Source organism: Rhinoderma darwinii, chromosome 1 (genome assembly GCF_050947455.1).
Source record: "Rhinoderma darwinii isolate aRhiDar2 chromosome 1, aRhiDar2.hap1, whole genome shotgun sequence".
In the NCBI taxonomy this organism is placed as follows: Eukaryota; Metazoa; Chordata; class Amphibia; order Anura; family Rhinodermatidae; genus Rhinoderma; species Rhinoderma darwinii.
In genome coordinates, this window is record NC_134687.1 from 31372188 (window position 1) to 31392739 (window position 20552).

Here is a 20552-nt window from a genome sequence, read left to right on the forward strand (position 1 = left end):
TCTCTTATTTTTGTCTATTAGATTGAGCCATACAGCCTCCCTGTAGATACTGCCATAATTCCCCCACCTCCCCCTTGTAGGCAGTGCCATAATCCTCCACCTCCTCCTTGTAGACAGTGCAATACAGCTCCCCACCTCCGCCTTGTAGATAGTACCATACAGCACTTCACCTCTCCCTTGTAGACAGTGCCATACAGCCCGACACTTCCCCCTTGTACACAGTGCCCTGCCACCTCCCCATTGTACACAGTGCCCCCCACCTCCCCTTGTAGGCAGTGCCATAATCCTCCACCAGCTCCTTGTAGACAGTGCAATACAGCTCCCCACCTCCACCTTGTAGATAGTACCATACAGCACTTCACCTCTCCCTTGTAGACAGTGCCATACAGCCCGACACTTCCCCCTTGTACACAGTGCCCTGCCACCTCCCCATTGTACACAGTGCCCCCCACCTCCCCCTTGTACGCAGTGCCATAATCCTCCACCTCCTCCTTGTAGACAGTGCAATACAGCTCCCCACCTCTGCCTTGTAGATAGTACCATACATCACTTCACCTCTCCCTTGTAGACAGTGCCATACAGCCCAACACTTCCCCCTTGTAGACAGTGCCCTGCCACATCCCCATTGTACTCAGTGCCCCCCATCTCCCCCTTGTACACAGTGCCATACAGCCACCCACCTCCCCCTTGTTGACAGTGCTTTACAGCCCTCCACCTCCCCCTAGACAGTTCCATACAGCCCCTCACTTCCCCCTTGTAGACAGTGCCATACAGCCACCCACCTCCCCCTTGTTGACAGTGCTTTACAGCCCTCCACCTCCCCCTAGACAGTTCCATACAGCCCCTTACTTCCCCCTTGTAGACAGTGCCCTCAAACAAAAAAAATTGTACTCACCTAGGCCCCATTCCTAGGATAAATGGAGCTGCTCTACAGTGCCAACGATGGGATCCTTGCGTAGGCCGGCGTGATCAAGTGACGTCATCACGCCATCAACGGCCTGTAGCCTAGTAGATAGCAGAGCAGAGAGATACCTCCCTGCTCTGCCAGGCATCGCTACCGCTGTAGCAGCCACAGCGGCTGCTAGCTGCGCCACCGGGTATGGGGGGACCCGTCCTAGCGGGAGGCACTGGCGCCCTCATGCCCGGTGTCGTCACTATGGCTGCTACAGCGGTAGCAACACCACAGAGAGAAGAAGCGCCCGTACGTAAAGGCAGCTGCAGAGGCGCCGGGCCCGGGAGCTTCTGAAACAAAAGCACCCTCTTCTACCTGCTGGAGTGATGCGCCCTGTGCGAAGGCACAAGTCGAACACCTCAAAGGCCGGCCCTGGTCCCAGGCAGTAGCTCTTCTCATTGAGCTACTGGTGCTGCTGGACAGCTCCAATGCTGAATTTATTGTCTAGGTTTTCTTGATTCTTGCATCTTGAGATTCCTTGCCTTGATTACCAGATTAGTCTCACCCTTACACTTCCACCTTGCCAGAGTATTGAGCTTCCTGCCTCTAGTGTAATTTAATTCTAACTTTGCAAACTACTGCTGCTTTTTTGTGTACCGAACTTAGACTGACCTAGTCTCTGCTACAAGCGGTTTGTCAGGATTTAAACCCATAGACTTCTGTGTCCAAATGTAGAGGCTCTTCTCATTGAGCCATCTGAAATATTGGACAGCTTCACTGCTGTATCTGTTGTCCAGGTTCTCTTGGGACCTGCCTCTCTGGATTCCTTGCCTTGATTGGTTTCACTCTTTTGGTTTGCTATAAAAGTCTGGCCCTTGCACTTTCTGATTGCCAGACTTTTGAGCTTCCTGCCTGTGGTCTAGTTCCTTTCTGCTTCTCTACAAACTGTTGCTGCTCATTACTGTACAGAACTTGGACTGTTTCCTGACCACGTCTCTGCATCAAGCTACCACCTGTTGCCGCTTATCTGTATACTGAATTTTTACTGTTTCCTGATCACATTTCTGCCTCAAGCTGCAACCTGTTGTCGCCTATATGTGTACCGAACCTGGACTATTACTTGATTATTTTTGCTATTACCACCCTCCTGTATGATTGTTTCAGCCACTGAACTACAAATCTGCTACAGACCTTGACACTATTGTTGCTTATTTGTGTACCAAACTTGGATTGTTTCCTGACCACGTCTCTGCCTTACTCTACAAACTGTTGTTGATTATTTGAGTACCGAACTTGGATTTTTTCCTGACCACATTTTTGCTTTATGCTACAAACTGATGTTGTTTATTAGTGTACCGAAACATGGACAGTTACTTTACAAATCATGCTAACATCACCCTCCTTCCAGATGTTTCAGCCAGTGGACTCCGAATCTGCTTCCAGACCTTGACACTAAGTGTCCTGCACTGGACCTAAAACCTCTTAAATAGTAATTTATTACTTCTTGTAAGACTGGGTTTACGTAGGTTATTTTGTTAGTAGTTTTGTAAAATACAACTGCAACCAGATCTGCAATGTATGTGATATGTTTATAAAGTTCCCATTCCCACCATGCCAGTTTCCCCATTGCAGCATGTTCTAGGTGTTGTATTTACTTCACTGTAGTCAATAGAATATTTACAACATAAATAAAACCTTCAAATGAGGTTTTCTAGAGATAAAGTTCTCTATGTGATAAAGGCCTAACTAACACAAGTAATTAATAGGTTATATATTATTAGAATAGGTAAAACTATATTTATATATTTTACCTGCTGAAACTATTATGAATGGTGTAGCCTTCAATTAATACAGTACTTTTCTCACCTCAAGTTTGTGTTCTAGGCTCATCATCAGATGGAACAATGCAGTCAATTTATTGCAAGTGATTTGGAGCTGTAAAACACAGAAATCATTTGGCAAATAACCTGGTTGTTTTCATTTGAAAAAAATATTTTTATATTTTTTTATAACTCAACCACAAAATAATTAAACCAACATAAATGTAGTAAACAGACATACTGTATGTGAAAATAGTTTATATGACTAATATTGTAATAATGATGAGTTTTTCTTTAATGGGATGACAAATAGATTAGATCGCAATTCCTTGAAGGTGTGGTCCAGTTTAGAAAACACATTTTCATATACCCTATCAGGGAATTCTGAGTTAAAAGAGGGGGTCCCCTGTTCAGGATCCTCATTTCTTAGCCAGAGTGGAAAGCAGTTACAGAGAGCTTCTCTCGCTCCGGAGGACCTATCCAGTCCTGTATTACACAGAAACCATTTGTTTCATTGGTCACTGTATAATGCCTTATTTCTCCTGTCGTTGCGCTGTGGGAAATTGAACACTTACTGACAGGTTTTCCCACAGATAACAGCTGATCGCTTAGGGTCCCGATTATCGGGCAGACGAGCGTTGATAGAAGCGTTATCGGCAAACGCTCAATCATCTGCTGGTCGTATCGTATTAAAAAAGCAAAAGATTATCGTTGTCGGCAGCACATCTCCCTGTGTAAACAAGGAGACGCACTACTGACATGATAATAATGTATGGGGACGAGCGATCGGAATAAGGATCGCTCGTCTCCATCAATAGCTCCGTGTGACCGGAGCAAACGAGTGCCGATCAACGATGTAACGGCCGCTGTAAAAGGGCCTTTAGTGATCAGCTTATTGTTAAGGGACCCTACTTACAAGAAAAGATTGTCTAAAGCGGACAACCCCTTTAATATTATGTTGTGACATTGTCTATTCAGTAGCAGAAGCGATCTAAAACATCTGCAGCACTACCTGGGAAAATTACACATGGCTTTTCTGTAGATCAGTCAGCTGACTACATGCTGCTATTTATGCGACTTTGTGACAAATGGATTGCAGACTACAGACTGCTGTAGAACAACCAATAGCCCGATGAAGAAGTAGAATCAGACATTTTTCATTTCCTCCAAAGCTCAAGGAAGCTTTTTTGACATTAACATTATGTTAGGGAATTACATTTAAACAACTCATAATATAAGGAGCTATTATTATTCCATACATGCAGTAGCCTCAGGGTGGATTCACACGCGGAAGATTTTGTTGCAGAAATTTCTACGATTTAAGATTCGTTCTATTCATTTGAATGGAACTTGCAGAAATCTATGTGATTGCTGCAGAAAAACCCCAATTCACATCAATAGAACTGATTTTCAGTCACAGAAATTTCTGCAACAAAATCTGCCGCGTGTGAATCCACCCTAAAAGTGTATGTTCACCTTTGAACACCATCCTAGAGCTCACATAAATAATTAAATATTTTTTAGCCTTGCATTGTGGCCACAGTACCAAGCGAAACATTTTTCCGGTATACCTTCTTCAGTAGCTATACCCTCCCTTAGCCGACACAGTCCCTTCCTTGTCCCACTGCTGGTCTAATGTTTACTTTACATGTATAGTCCAGAGTTGCACTGATAATTCTGCAGGTTGCTGAGCTCTAAGCTCACAGTATTTACAGCTGGATTAAAGAGTTCATGAGTACATGACATGGCTGCTTAGAAGTGACATCACAAGAACGGCACGTCACGCCACTGCTTGTGCTTACTCCCAACATAGAAAATATTGCACAGCTGATGCATCAGTGGAGGTCAAATGACCACACTGATGAGCCACCGTGGCTCGTTTAGAGAGAGCGACCTGTTTGGTCTGCCTCTCCTCAAGAGTCCCTGGCTCAGGATTCGAGTGTCGGTTATAGAGTTTGCTAGGAGTCTTCGGATCGCGTGTGTTACCAGTCTGGTCTTGTGTTTTTCCAGCTCTGTCTTGTATTTCCTCAGTCCTTGTTTTTGCTTCAGTGTTTGGTCTCGTTTAGTTGTTCAGTTTTATCCTGTCTCAATAGTTTACCTGTTCTGCTTGACTTATTTCACAGATTTTTGGACTTGTTAGTTTTGTTTTCATTGCCTCTGGTTTCTAGCTCAGTAGGTTCCTAGGTCAGTACTTAGAAACAGATATAGGGATAGCTATAGGGAGGGCTAGTTAGGGTTAGCTTTTTATCATCTGTTTGGTTTCTATGATCTGACTGTTATCATCCCCCATCATCCATATGTTTTCATCTCCTGTCTGACATCATCATTTTGTTACCATCCCTGTCTTCAATCTGTGAGACCTGGTTTCTTGTATTCCTGTTGTCTGCTAGTATTGTGATACGTTCACCATAATTCCCTACGATTGTCCGGTTGTTTTACAATTCGTCCCTACTGTAAGTCCTGGTGATAACCGAGTACAGGGAGACACTGTAAGGGCATGGCCAGATGTAGCGGAATTGCTCTGGAATTCCGCTGCGGCCAGTCCGCTGCGGATTTATTTTCTCCATTGCTTTCCACAGCTTTTTAGTTAGGTTCGTGCACACGTTGCGGAAAACTCTTCTGCGGACCATAGGCTGCGGTGCGGAATTTGGTGCCCGCAGCATACATTGGCTGTTGCGGACGTGTAGTGGACTTGATGCCGACTTATTGCGGAATTTCTCCATTGACTTCAATGGAGATTCAAAATTCCGCAATGAAATCCGCAGATGTTATGTGTGCTGCCTTGCGGATTGGTTTTACGAACAGGATATTTCATCATTCTGGCTGGACCTATGTGTTTCTAGGTCTATAGCCAGACTGAGATGAAATGTTTTAAATGACAGCAGGATGTACTCTTCACCTGAAAACGCAACGGCTAATCCGCATCAATTTACTGCACATTTTAGGCAAAGCCGTAACAGAATCTGCAACGCAGATTATGTGCGGCATTGATGCGGACAGTGTCTGCAGAAACACGCAACGTCTGGCCATGCCCTTAGTCTGCAGAAAAGAGGATTGCTATAGGTAAAGCATGTTTATGTCATCTTGTGGCAAGCCAGCGTCGTTACACCTACTACATTATAGGAGCTCAGCTAAGATGTTAGAGGCACGCTTGTCAACAGGCTTTTTGACTATTTCCAATTTACCAGTGGAATTGTGAAAAATAGGCTATAACTCAGAATCACTACGCAATATGCATCTACAAAGTAACTCCAGTTTGTACAGAAATTAATTCGATATGTAAACTGTAAAAGGGCATTTAAAGGTGAACGTTTACTTTTTACCCTACATCATCAATGCTGTAATCTTCACACACTCATCTTCACGATATTCTTTGAACCTTTTCAGACTGAAAGGAAACCATTGTTGATGATAACTACAAGGTTTTGGATCTGCAGTTACGAGCAGATGAATATGTTTCATGCCTCACTGATCCCAACCCATGATCCATAGAATTTAGTGGTCATTGTCTGTACAGTAGTAACAAGGTGGCTCTGTCCAAAAGGTTGCTACAGAGATAACTACAAAGGAAATATCCGAAAAGTGGATTCTTTGAACACCTCTGCATGCTGCACTTTTGTGCCTATATAGTAGATCTGCTTTAATAACTAGTGTATATAAATGCATCTATAACTATAGCAGATTTACTTGAGTATCTGAAGCATTGCCTGCAGCAGCCAAGTCCAAAGTTGCACAATATTTTCTCACTAAATCTTCAAATGAACAATTGTTGTCAGCTGGATTTAAAAGCCATGCTGCGATTCTTGGATCTAGAATAACACTTTGTGCCACTGAAAAAAAAATTAAAAAAAAAATTTGCAAAGTTGAAAATAAATATAAAATGGACCCCGTTTTAAAAAAAATTCTATTCTGATAATCAAAATACACCTGCTAAATGAACATCATACAATGATGAAAATAAAAGCATGATCTGGATAATAGGATTATCCTAAAAAAAAAAAAAGTGCTTGTGAGCATTATATTGTACTCACAAAACATCTACACTAAATCCATTGCATTCAATACCAACAATTTCTGTAGGGCTGTGCAATTTCTCATACCCTGAAATGGGCAGGAGGGATACATTATGATGGGCGATGCAATGCAAGCTTTGATTGTTCTAAGTTATATAGTTTACTAAGGTGGGAGGTATAGTTTTATGCTAAGGACACCTTTTACATGGGAAAAAATTATTAGTGGTTACATGGACTTAATAAAAAAAGTCTAAGGCTGCAATCCCCATTCATTTTCGGACCCCCTGATATTCAGTCAGTTTCAGACTGGCCTTCCAATAATACCTTCTGGATGTGAGGATGCTGCTGCCTACACTACGTAGCTCTCGTATCAGCACAGCTTCATTGCTGCACTGCTTTCTCCTTATAATACTGCCCCTGTGTAGTCTCCTCTGCACTGATGCTTCCTGAATGTATGATTCTCCCCACAGAAGATTTTTCCGTAGGCTCTCTCCTCCCTATCTACAGCCTCTGTGATTCCCTCCCCCTGCAGACTTTGCCCTGGGAGTTTTCCCCCCTCTCTAAAGCTGCCCATACACTTACAATAGCTGTCGGCCAACATACTCCCCCATACATGTTTTCAATGGGGAAAGGGAATAAGCCACTTTCAGATGCTTCTGGCAGCGGCTTATCTCCCACAGAAACAAAGAATCGGGCATCTTGAAATCCAGCATGCCTGATCCTTATTTCCCCTGACATCAGCTGTCTGGGGAGAGTTGGGGCACCCCCATAGAAAATTACATAGTCGGCTGGTCCCACCGAAATCAAAATCAACGGAGCCCTGACTGACACAAACGCAAGTCATAGGTTTCCGTTTCCATCACCATTGATTTAAATGGTGACGGATCCGGTGCAAATGGTTTCCGTTTGTCTCCGTTAAGCAGGGGTTCCGTCTTTTTGACGGAATAAATAGCGTAGTCGACTACGGTATTAATTCCGTCAAAACAACTAACCCCTGCACAACGGAGACAAACCATTTGCACCGGATCCATCACCATTGAAATCAATGGTGATGGAAACGTAAACCTCTGGTTTCCGTTTGTGTCAGTCAGGGCTCCGTTCCGACGGAAAATTTCAACAGAAAGTCGGAACAGAGCCCTGACTCAGATGTGAACGCAGCCTAACTCTACGTCTCCTACTTTTACACCCCTGCATCTTACCCTTTCTGCAGTTCATAAACTTCCCATAAATAGTTCGAAGAAAATCCTTTGCATTGAAGCAAATAACCAGAGCATTGCTTTGTAAAATGTGGAGTAGCACACACCTGTAAATAATATATCACAATATATAAAAATTATATAAACTTTTAAAATTAACATATGGGTAGATTATTGGTCTCAATACATATGGTGTAACTATTTGACGCCTTAAGGAAGCAACCTTTTTTGGCCTTAAAGGGAACCTGTCACCAGCATTTCACCTATTGAAATCTACTCACCACTCGCTGGCCGCTGCTGTCAGAAGTTCATTGCCGTTATACCCTCTCCTTAGCTCCTCCTCCAACTGTAAATAACGGTCTGCAAACATTTTGCGCCTTTTATGGTAATAAACCGTCAAGTCTTGTTCATTACTCTTCTTAGGCCCACCCACCGCCGAAAACTGTACCACCCTGAATACCGACCCCGTCATGTATGGTCTGACACCATTCCCTGCTTCATCCGGGCCTCAAATCCAGTTACCCCGCATTCGCCACTATGGTGTCCCGTTGTGAGCACGCACCAGAACAGGACATCGATGTACAAGCACGGGATTTCATGTGTGGTGGGGCAGGCAAGGAGCTGTCAATCAAAATTAAGGAGGCAGGGTTAACTCGGAAAGGCTTGAGGAATGAAGATATGATGCTTTTCAAACCAAGATATGACTCTTTGATGCTCATTAGCATACGGCACAGGAACACTAAAGGTACAGAGCCTACTTAGAAGATAATTATAGGTTACATAAAAATTATTTTTCACCCAGTTCCTCCAGGTATTGCTGGTTTAATAGGTGAAATGCTGGTGACAGTTTCCCTTTAAGGACGCAACAATTTTTTTAGTCTTTTTTTACCGCATTTCAAGAGTAATAACTTTTTTATTTTTCCATCAACGTAGCTGTATGAAGGCTTGTTTTTGAGGCTGGGTTCACACGACCATGTTACGTCCGGAAAGTACGGAACGTATTTTGGCCGGAAGACCCGGACCGAACACAGTGCAGGGAGCCGGGCTCCTAGCATCATAGTTATGTACGATGCTAGGAGTCCCTGCCTCGCTGCAGGACAACTGTCCCGTACTGTAATCATGTTTTCAGTACGGGACAGTAGTTCCACGCAGAGGCAGGGACTCCTAGCATCGTACATAACTATGATGCTAGGAGCCCGGCCCCCTGCAGTGTGTTCGGTCCAGGTCTTCCGGCCGAAATACGTTCCGTACATTACGGACGTAACATGGTCGTGTGAACCCAGCCTTATGGTTACCATATGAGTGCCTTTAACTCATTTGATTAACTTTTAGGAATTTTATTTGGGGGAGAAAAAACAGAAATAGGCTTTTTTTATACCGTTCATCATATGGTATAAATAATGTTTTACCTTTATTCTACTGGTTGTTTCATTTACCCCAATACCTGATGTGTACAGTATTTTTATTTTTTTATCAATTACTACTTTTGCACATTAAAAGCATTTTTCATTAAAAAAAAATAGTTTTTGCAATAGTTTTATTTTTTTGCATTCTGTGTTTCTAATGAGAAAATAAGAGAATACTGGGAGAGAGGTGGGGGGGAAGCAAAAATATAGTAAAAACCCTAGGGTTCCAGATACAGGGATAACAGTTAAAGAGGCTCTGTCACCACATTATAAGTGGCCTATATTGTACATGATGTGATCGGCGCTGTAATGTAGATTACAGCAGTGTTTTTTATTTAGAAATACGATCATTTTTGACAGAGTTATGACCTATTTTAGCTTTATGCTAATGAGTTTCTTAATAGACAACTGGGCGTGTTTTTACTTTTTACCAACTGGGTGTTGTGGAGAGAAGTGTATGACGCTGACCAATCAGTGACCAATCAGCGTCATACACTTCTCTCCATTCATTTACAAAGCACATAGTGATCTGAGAGAGAGAAAGAGAAAAAAGGAGAGAGAGGGAAAAAAGGGTGTATTTGCCAGTTGCAGGGCTGGTCCGGTTTGTTTAGTCAAGTTCGCAATTCAAAGCCGAAATCTGACTATATCGAGAGGAGCAGGTGAACTCCACCCAGTAAAAGCATGTTTTGTTGAACTGAGCAGACCAACCCATGTGTGCATGAGGTCTTTTATACGGATAATTTAGTTAACTCTCTCAAACCAGTAAGATATGAATGGTGGCTCGAAGGACCTCCAACAGGCCGGGATGCAGGCCTTCGAAGCATTCAGTAGATGTCTAAGTAGGGATCTTCTGTGTTTGCCAAGGGCAATCTGAGTGTGGTGTAGGGGGAAAAGGGCTAGCTCTTCTAGTAGATGCCAACCAGTTATTGAGGAAAAATATCACTTCTTTCTGACCTGTAGGGTTTAGACTTGGAGCAACTGTAGTAGACAGTACCCTCCTCAAGACCACGGTGCCAACAGAAAGAGGATGACTCTGGGAATATTTTCCTTAACACATGGGGCACAGGGTACCATCGTGACAAGATTTTTTCAATTTGTTTCCTGGTAATTGTTGTTAATGGATTCCTTATGAGCCAGTAAGATAATTGTAACTCTCTTTTGTGAAGAGAGGGAAGGGTTAAGGTCCCTCTCCCACTTAGGGAGAAAAGGTGGTACCTCCTCTGTGGTGCGGGATATGTGGGTATTATAAAGTATGTAGATGGTATGTCTATTAGTGGCAGAGTCTACACAAAGCGTGTCGGAAGCTGTGCAGGGATGGCTATGTTCCCTAGGTTGAGGTACATAAGGTATGAAATGGGTTAATTGATGTTTGCCAACATGTCATGGATGGTAGGTCAACAAGGTATGAGGGGGTTGGTCCAATGGTCCAGTCCGCGCCCTCTAAGAAGTGATGTTACCTCGGAGCCAAGACCTAAAAGTTGGGTCCCATATCTCTGGACTAAAATCTAGGTTGCCCAGAACCAGAAAGAGTAGGGAGGGGTGAAGGGAGATCAAGGACTTTGAAAACAGCTTTTGTGCCATGTGAATGGTAGAGTCCAGGGTGGGATGTGTCTTAATGGTTCTATAATGTTGAGGGTCAATCCATGAAAGGCAAGTGAGGGTAACATGTAAATTGCCTGTTTAACTGAGACCCATGCTTTCAGGTGAGTGTGTCGGCACAAGTCCACTAAAGTTGACAGCAGCGTGACAACGCTCCACGTCTGGTAGAGCCACAAGCCCCTTAATTGTGTCAGTGTTTCTTTAGCTAATCTGGGGGATTTACCTGCCCAAATGAAAGTGGTTTAGAGCTTACAAACCTCCTAGAAGGTTTATGGAACATTTCACTGATTAGCTGTTTGGAATGTGTCTGCTAAGGGTATGTGCACACACACTAATTACGTCCGTAATTGACGGACGTATTTCGGCCGCAAGTCCCGGACCGAACACAGTGCAGGGAGCCGGGCTCCTAGCATCATACTTATGTACGACTCTAGGAGTCCCTGCCTCCCCGTGGAACTACTGTCCCGTACTGAAAACATGATTACAGTACGGGACAGTTGTCCTGCAGCGAGGCAGGGACTCCTAGCATCGTACATAAGTATGATGCTAGGAGCCCGGCTCCCTGCACTGTGTTCGGTCCGGTACTTGCGGCCGAAATACGTCCGTCAATTACGGACATAATTAGTGTGTGTGCACATACCCTAACAAGCATGCTGACTGTTTCCAATAACTACAACTGTAAATACAGCTCTGGGGTATAATACATTCTGAAGCTCAAGATCCGTACCAGATAAGTAATGTAAAGTATTTCCAAAGTTATTCAACTTTTTATGTTGATTATTTCTATATGCAAACTGTAAAAATGGTGTCCAAAGATGCATTAGATATCTAAGTTGTTGAGTTTATGTAGCACAAAAACAATGTTGTCTTTCAGTTATTTTGTATTACAGTTAATAATAACATCCAAGCTCACCTTAAAAATTTATGTTGCGTCTGACCTTTTTTGCACAAGGCATTATCTGTTATAGTAATATGAATGTACGTATTGTCCTCACGGTATATTTCAGCATTAGTAGACACAAGGTCACTTTTCTTTTTAATTAATACTAGAATTCCATTCATTAATAGATTTCCATCCTGTGAGAAATTATTTAGATATAAACTGTTTAGAGAAAATGATTTATTAAATTTAGCAATGAAATAGTCAAATAAAATTCATTGATGAATAAAGAATGAAATAAATAATTTCAAGATCTGAGAACACAGTAAATGTCTGTTAACGAATCCTACTGCAGGCTGAAACACTTTCATAACTTTTATGACAATAAAAAAGGTGAACATCACGATTAGGCTCAGGATGCACATGACAGTTTCTGTTTTGTGGACCGCAAAACATGGATCCTAGTGGCTTCTGTAAGCTGTTCGTTTTTGGTTTTTTTGCAGACCCATACATTAGAATGGCTGAGACAGACTGTAAATACAGACAAGAATAGGACTTGTTCTATAATTTACGTAACGGACATAATGATCTTCAAACGAAAACGTATGTGTGCACGGCCCCATAGAAATCAATGGTACAGTATGCTATGCGTAAAAAAACTGATAGGGCACTGAAGAAAACAATGGTCGTGTGCATGAGTCCTTAGACATATTAGGCCCTGTTCACATGGAGGAAATTTTGAGGCGGATTCCACCGCAAAATTCCGACTCCCATTTATTTCAATAGGAGTCAGACGCTTCTTTTACCAGCTAGCTGAAAAAAATCAGCTAGCGGGAAAAAGAGGCATCCGACTACCATTGAAATGAATGGAAGGCAGAATTTTGCAGGTGCTGCCACAAAAATCCCTCCATGTGAACAGGGCCTAAGGGTAAGACTAATCACGTAATCAAGGCAGGGAATCTCAAGATGCATGAATCAAGGAAACCTAGATAATAGATTCAGCAGAGGAACTATTCAGCAGCACCAGTAGCTTAATGAGAAGAGCTACTGCCTGGAACACAGGAGTTTCTGGGTTAGAATCCTGTCACAAATGCAGTTTAGGTGCAGTTTTTGATGAACAGCCAAAGCGAGAAGTATATCCAAAAGGAAGGAAAAGTATAAAGGAAAGACTCCATGTCCTCTCCATGTTTGGCTCAAATAACTGCATGAAAAACAGCATGTGTGAATTTTGGAGGCCCTCAGGCTTATTAGCCGCTGGGCCCATGACTGTGTGGCACGGAAAGGGGTTAAAGAGGGCTATTTTGGGATAGGGCCAGATTCCGTCCCGTCCCCCCCGTCTGACATAAGTAGGGAGGGGTTAGGCCTCACATGGATAACGCACCCGCCCCAGTGGGCGTTTGACGGGCGGTATGGTGGGCGGTAGAATGGGCGGTCTTGCTTACCCTCCCCTAAACGGGGGCTTTATAAGCCAGGGCCGGCGGACATCTTCCTCTTCCGGCCATTAGTTGTCCCACCCGCCCTTAAGTGTTGGGGAACCTACTGTAAAAAAAAAAAAGGAAATGAAAGGAAGATGAGTTTGACAGTTATGTGAAACTTTAAAAAAAAAAATTAAAAAAAATGAATAATAATAATAAAAAAACAAAAAAAAACAAAAACAGATAAACAGATGTAGTGGCGGAAGGGGGTGAAGGGAACAAGTGAGCCCTAATCTACCCACCGCCCTGTCCCTGCCTACTTGCAACGACCCGCCTTAGGCGACGGGGTACAACTTGGCGGCGGTCCCTACGCTGACTAAGTGCAAGGGGATACAAACAGGGAACAAGCAAGGGAAGGGGCAGTAGCCCAGGGAACACCGTGAGGGAACGGAGTGGTGAACGAGCAGTCAGGATCAGGATGTAATGAAGTATACAAACGCAGAGCACGGAGCAAGCCGGGGGCAGAGCGAAGCAGGATAAGCGGGAACTGAAGCAAGGCTGAAGCACGGCAGAAGCAGGCTGGAGCAAGGCAGCAGTGGGGCCAGGAAACCAGGAAGAATCACAAGCAATGAGGAAGAGAAAACGGCAGGTATAAATGGACAGGGTGCGGAGCTAACTCCGACTGACCAGGCCGCGATAGGCTCTCCCACTCCTGAGCCTGCCACCCTGATTGGTGGGAGCCGGTGTCAGTCTAAGAGGTCTGGCCTCAGGTGTCGATTGATTAATCCTGGGAGTATCCACAGACGTAGTGCCTGGCAGATCCTTTACAACAGAGTATACGTTGGAGGATACTGTTTACGAGTTGAGCTTCGGTGTATATATTTTGTACGGAATGTACCTCATTTACTCGTCACGTTGTGTCCGTATCCAAGTTTGGTAATAAGAATTTTTGTCAAGTGGTTGTTGTTGATGCAATTTATTTGTCTGGAAGCTCATGTCACAGCAGGCGGTATTTTGTTATATAAGAAGGGACCTACATGCCCTGCCTTAGGCGGGCTGGCATACGGGTATAAGCGGTAATCTGTTTATTTTGAAAATATTGGATAACAAAATAATAAATAAAGCTGTGGCCGACCCCTAGGTCAACCCACGTTGAGGCTTCATGAACACGACCGTTCTCGTAATTACGACTCGTAATTACGAGCACGGGCGGGCACGGCCGGCCGCGGGCAGCCGGCCGCTTTTGCGAGCCGTGCTGTCATTATAAAGTATAGCAGCACGGCCCGTAAAATAGAAAAATAGAACATGTTCTATTTTTTTAACGGCACGGGCACCTTCTCGTGAGAAAACGAGAAGGTACCCGTGGCTAACAAAAGTCTATGAGCCCGTTATTGCGGGTCGTAATTACGACCCGCAATAACGGGTGTTTTTACGGTCGTGTGCATGAGGCCTAAGGGTATGTTCACACTGCCTATTTACGGACGTAATTCAGGCGTTTTTGCCCCGAATTACGTCCGAAAATAGCGCTTAAATAGCGCTGACAAACATCTGCCCATTGAAAGCAATGGGCAGACGTTTGTCTGTTCACACGAAGCGTAATTTACGCGCCGCTGTCAAAAGGCGGCGCGTAAATAGACGCCCGCGTCAAAGAAGTGACCTGTCACTTCTTTGGCCGTAATTGGAGCCGTTATTCATTGACTCCAATGAATAGCAGCGCCAATTACGCCCGTAATTGACGCGGCGTTCAAGCGCCTGCACATGCCGTTACGGCTGAAATTACGGGGATGTTTTCAGGCTGAAACATCCCCGTAATTTCAGCCGTAACGGACGCCCTCGTGTGAACATACCCTAAGGGCACGGCCAGACGTGGCGGATTTCCTCCGCAGCTGTCCGCATCAATGCCGCACCTAATCCGGGTTGCGGATTACGGCTGCGGATCTGCCCAAAATGTGCAGTAAATTGATGCGGACTAGCTGCTGCGGACTGCGGAATGAGTGCTTCCCTTCTCTCTATCAGTGCAGGATAGAGAGAAGGGACAGCACTTTTCCTAGTGAAAGTAAACGCATTTCATACTTACCGGCCGTTGTCTTGGTGACGCGTCCCTCTTTCGGCATCCAGCCCTACCTCCCTGGATGACGCGGCAGTCCATGTGACCGCTGCAGCCTGTGATTGGCTGCAGCCGTCACTTAGACTGAAACTTCATCCTTGGAAGCCGGACTGGAGACAGAAGCAGGGAGTTCTCGGTAAGTATGAACTTCTATTTTTTTACAGGTTGATGTATATTGGGATCGGTAGTCACTGTCCAGGGTGCAGAAACAGTTACTGCCGATCGTTTAACTCTTTCAGCACCCTGTACAGTGACTATTTACTGACGTCTCCTAGCAACGCTCCCGTAATTCCGGGAGCCCCATTGACTTCCTCAGTCTGGCTGTAGACCTAGAAATACATAGATCCAGCCAGAATGAAGAAATGTCATGTTAAAAAAGCAAGACGCATCCGCAGCACACATAACATGTGCATGACAGCTGCGGACTTCATTGCGGAATTTAGAATCTCCATTGAAGTCAATGGAGAAATTCCGCCATGAGTCCGCAACCAGTCCGCCACTGCTCCGCAACAGACAGAGCATGCTGCGGACGCCAAATTCCGCTCCGCAGTCTATGCTCCGCAGCGGAATTTTACTCAACGTCTAAACTAACACTTCTAAATTAAAGTGGAAGTCAATGGAGAAACGGCTCCGCTGCGGATTAACGCTGCGGAGTGTCCACAGCGGAATTCAAGTGAAATTCCGCCACGTGTGAACCCAGCCTAAGGGTTCAGTCAGTGTTGGTTGAATTATTTATAGGAGCAAGGTAAATCCACCCTAGCCCATACACGATAGTTGTGTGCGCACAGTCAAGCCTAAGTGGGGAGAGGCCTAGGTCTCATGCACATGGCAGAGTTGTTTGCAGGAGGCTTTACAGTGACTCATTGAGTTCTGTGCGGCTCCGTACTACGGAGCTACTGGGACTTCGTTTGAGGCCGATCCATGTTCCTTCAGGTGCCGTATGAGGGTGCGGATGTAAAATGCCACCATTTTATTTTCTTTGCGTGAATTCCAACAGAAAACAAGCTCTGTGTGCCTCAATGTGAGATCAGAGGCATACTACAAAATGAAGCTGTAATTCAGCCATGCATATAAGGCCTAAAGGCCACGTACACACAGAACTGTCTGGTTCAGTTTTCTATGTCGTTTTTGATGCATTTTTGTAGTCAGACAGAATCCTAATGGGAGGAAAAGACTACTCTTTTCTATATCCACTCCATGTTTTACCAGAAAAAAAAATGCATAAGGCTTTATTCAGACGAACGGAAATTACGTACGTGCAACGCGTGTGATTTTAACGCGCGTCGCACGGACCTATATTAGTCTATGGGGCCGTGCGGACATGTGCGTGATTTTTACTCAGTGTGAGTCCGCTGAAAAAAAACTCACGACATGTCCGTTCTTTGGGAGTTTTGCGCGAATCACGCACCCATTGAAGTCAATGGGTGCGTGAAAACCACGCATGCCGCACGGAAGCACTTCCGTGCGAACTGCGTGATTCGCGTAACAGCTGTCAAAAGGATGAATGTAAACAGAAAAGCACCACGTGCTTTTCTGTTTACAAACATCCAAATGGAGTGTCATAATGATGGCGGCTGCGGGAAAATCACGCAGCCACGCATCATACGCGGCTGACACACGGAGCTGGTAAGTGCCTTTTGCGTGCGCAAAACGCTGCGTTTTTTGCGCGCGAAAACGAACATGCTCGTGTGAATCCGGCCTAACTGTGTGAACCTGGTCTAATGAAAACTTTATAAGATTAGATGATTATATCTTTGAAGAAGAATTTGATTAAGGTAATTTTTTTTTCTTATTAATATATCTTATTCATTTTTGATGGCAGGAAAAAGAAATAAAATTTGATACAATCAATCAAATTATTTGTTGTTGTTGTTATTATTATGATTATTTCTATTATTATCTTGCAGGCAGAACGACTGTGAGATTGGTTTTACAAACATTGAACTTCCACTAATTACTATTCTGGCTGGTAGGAATGGATATGATTTTTTTATGAATGCGAGATGTATGTTAGATTTCATACGTACAGTATGCCAGGATATTGTGAGCAGTTGAAGTGAAAAGAAGTGTCCTGCTCGATCTTCGAGCGGATTCCCTCCATGGGAGGGAGGAATCTTCCTGTCGACGGCAGGAACAGTTCCCGCCATGCAAAATCTGCTGTGTGAACAGGGCCTTAGAGTCACATGAAAGCTACAGACAAACTGCAACTGTGAAAGAATTGCAAAATTTCCAAGCATGTTAAAATTTCTGTGATAATTACAAGGTCACGGGCAACTTTTCCCCAGGTAATAAAGGAAACTGCATAGCGCCTGTGACTGTCATGCATCTCACATGAGATTTTAGGTCTAGCACTGGTGCACAGAAATATCAATAAACAGTCTGTGCAATATATGCATGCGTTGCGGCTCCCAGAGTGAGACCCAATCTATGTGGTGGTTCTGAACTTTGGAAGATAGAGGGGTAAACAGAGGAGACCCCGCTAATAAAGGGGTTTTCTCATATGAGAGGCGTGGCGCCAATCAGATGTTCACTGCGGGTCCAGGTCCTGAGAGAGATACACATTTACAAGTTCATCTCTTGCAATTCAGGACATTAGATGCAGGGAACGGCAGTGCATGGGGTTTGGGGGGTATACGTAACGCCAGGGAAAATGAATTTCTTAGCTTTGCCCAAAATAAGCCTATTATATGATCTCCACTGATTTACAGTACAATGCAGGATACCGTATCGATCAGAATATTACTCATGTAGTGGAGCAATAGAGGCCGGTATAGTATAGAGGCAACCATTCATTTAATTTTTCTTTAAACTTCCTTTGCTTTACATCCAATGTTTGTTTTTTTACAGTGATCCGGAATACTGACCTTGGATGGACAGAGCTGTGATGATCCATTCTGAAACAGCATGGTCAGTACAATGGCCTTAGCCTGTCTGGTCTCAGCCAGTAATCTACACTGTTGTTCCTGATTCATAGACCAAATGTTCCACAACTTTATCCCATCACTCATATATATACATTTCCTCTTAACTTCAAGTTCCGGAAAACTCATCTCGATCTTTTCAGATGAATATCTTTTTAATTCATGTGAAAAAGGTGACAGATGTTCCGCATTTCTATCCAATGCTAAGAGATTCTCCTTCTGTCTTTCTCTGTCTCCATCGTCTTGCTCTATATTTGAAGGGATATTCATGAGAGGTTGGATGTGATCTGGATCAATATTACTCCTGCTGAAAGTTCTAGGTGACAGAGATCCTGAAATGACTTGAATCTTCACAGGTAATTCAGTTTCAGTAGACTATTAATAAAACACACACAGTATCAGTAATGTAAACAATGCCGCCGCCGCCGCTGCCTCTATTCTATGCGCAGCGCTCATCATGTAGAATCAATCCGAGAAGACAGAAAGCAGTAAAAGCTGCTTCCGTCTTCTTTTCATGGTCCCTGGCAGTTCGTCCCTGGCAGCTGCCTGAATGTTCGGGCAACCAGCTAAAACCCATTCCGTAAATACCCTATGGCGTAGGTTTTAAGGATCTCGACCGCCGGCCGTTTATATACAGCCGGCGGTCGGGAGCCAGTTAAAATGTGTTAGGCTATGTTCACACGCTGAGTCAAAAATGGCTGAAAATTACGGAGCTGTTTTAAGAGAAAACAGTCTCTGATTTTCAGCCGTTTTTGGAGCTGTTTTTCGATTGATACAATGAAAAACAGTTTAAAAAATGGCTCAACAAGTGACATGTTCCTTCTTTGATGGGGCGCTTTTTATGTGCCGTTTGTTAAAAAACGCCCTGTCAGAACAAAACGCCATTTTTGCCATTGAATTGAATGGGCAGATATTTGTAGGCGATTAGCTACTGTTCTTTCAGGCGTATTTTGGGGCGTTTACTTGAACTTAGAGAGGAAGCCTATACGATACATATCAAAACTGGAAATGGTGCAACACGTAAATAGGAATAGTCTGCATTTAAAATGCTATATTTTGTCATATTTTCTCCATGTTGATGTTGATATTCAGTGTTGTCAAAAACAGGGATTTTGCTGATACCCCCACTTATTTATTATATACAAAGTGAGTTAGAGAGAACCACAAAGGTGTATACCACCAATAATTACTTATTAAATTATTTGGGAAAAGGGAAGAGAGGAAAAGAACTGTGGTTCTAGTAGGAAATAAAAATAATAAACTTTATTAATATATTTATGTTAAAATAATTCTATCTTTTTCAATGTAGGTCAAAAATAATTAGCAGTGCAGAAGACCCCTTGTCCTGCACTTAAAGAACAAAATTTGTCTTGTATATGTTTAATTGTAAGTTGCTACTATCATACAATATCAAATTGGACTTTATTGCTTACTAGAGTGAGTAAAGATCTGACTACACTGGTATGTTATGTGCACTACGTATTTCAGCACTGGCTGTCAGTCTCTGAACATTGTATCTGCTGTTCTGTGTACACTGATAGTTGCAATGTTTCTGTTAGTAAATAGACATTGTATCAATTCCTTGGTTCTATGCTATGCAGTTTGTGTCAATGTTGGCTAGCTAGTTCATAGAAATGTAAGGTTATTTAAATGCTCGTATTTACTGAAAAAATCAGCACTTGCTGCTAGTTGATATTCTCAAGATTGAATTACTGTTGGAGTATCGTGCTAGATTTTATAAAGTGTCTATTTTACAATTGTTATGTTAATATAACAGTCCACATTTGTTTGTTATGCCACGCTGGTCATTTCTACCAGAAATAGCAGTGATGCGGTAACCTGTGTGAATGAGCACTACAGGGAGTGCTCTGATTCTAAATTGCTCAATGTCAGTTCCCACCCTGCGTTTGTGAGAAGCTGTGAATAGCAAGACTCTAAATGACGGCACTTTAAAATGTTAGAATGAATGAAAGGTTTTGTGTTCCACTTTTGCAAGTGACATGCACCTACGATCCTCGTATTAGGGAACAGCAGCTAGATTTTATAAAGTGTCTGTTTTACAATTGTTATGTTAATATAACAGTCCACATTTATTTGTTATGCCACGCTGGTCACTTTTACCAGATATAGCAGTGATGCGGTAACCTGTGTGAATGAGCACTACAGGGAGTGCTCTAATTCTTAGTTGCTCAATGTCAGTTCCCACCATGCGTTTGTGAGAAGCTGTGAGTAGCAAAACTCTAAATGACGGCACTTTATAGTGTTAGAATGAATAAAAGGCTTTGTGTTCCACTTTTGCAAAT

General features: G+C 43.4%; 1 protein-coding gene across 6 annotated transcripts in view; it reads right to left on the reverse strand.

The window, feature by feature from the left end:
- The window catches only part of POLN (DNA polymerase nu), a 219602-nt gene that overhangs the window by 136480 nt on the left and 62570 nt on the right, over nucleotides 1-20552 (reverse strand). For all 6 annotated transcript variants that reach the window (XM_075857050.1, XM_075857041.1, XM_075857059.1 and 3 more), the window contains 5 exons: nucleotides 18193-18624; nucleotides 11840-12003; nucleotides 7925-8028; nucleotides 6400-6542; nucleotides 2759-2827 (listed from right to left, as the gene is read on the reverse strand). In XM_075857050.1, coding sequence (XP_075713165.1) covers nucleotides 2759-2827; nucleotides 6400-6542; nucleotides 7925-8028; nucleotides 11840-12003; nucleotides 18193-18624 — 912 coding nt within the window. The remainder of the gene's footprint in view (nucleotides 1-2758; nucleotides 2828-6399; nucleotides 6543-7924; nucleotides 8029-11839; nucleotides 12004-18192; nucleotides 18625-20552) is intronic.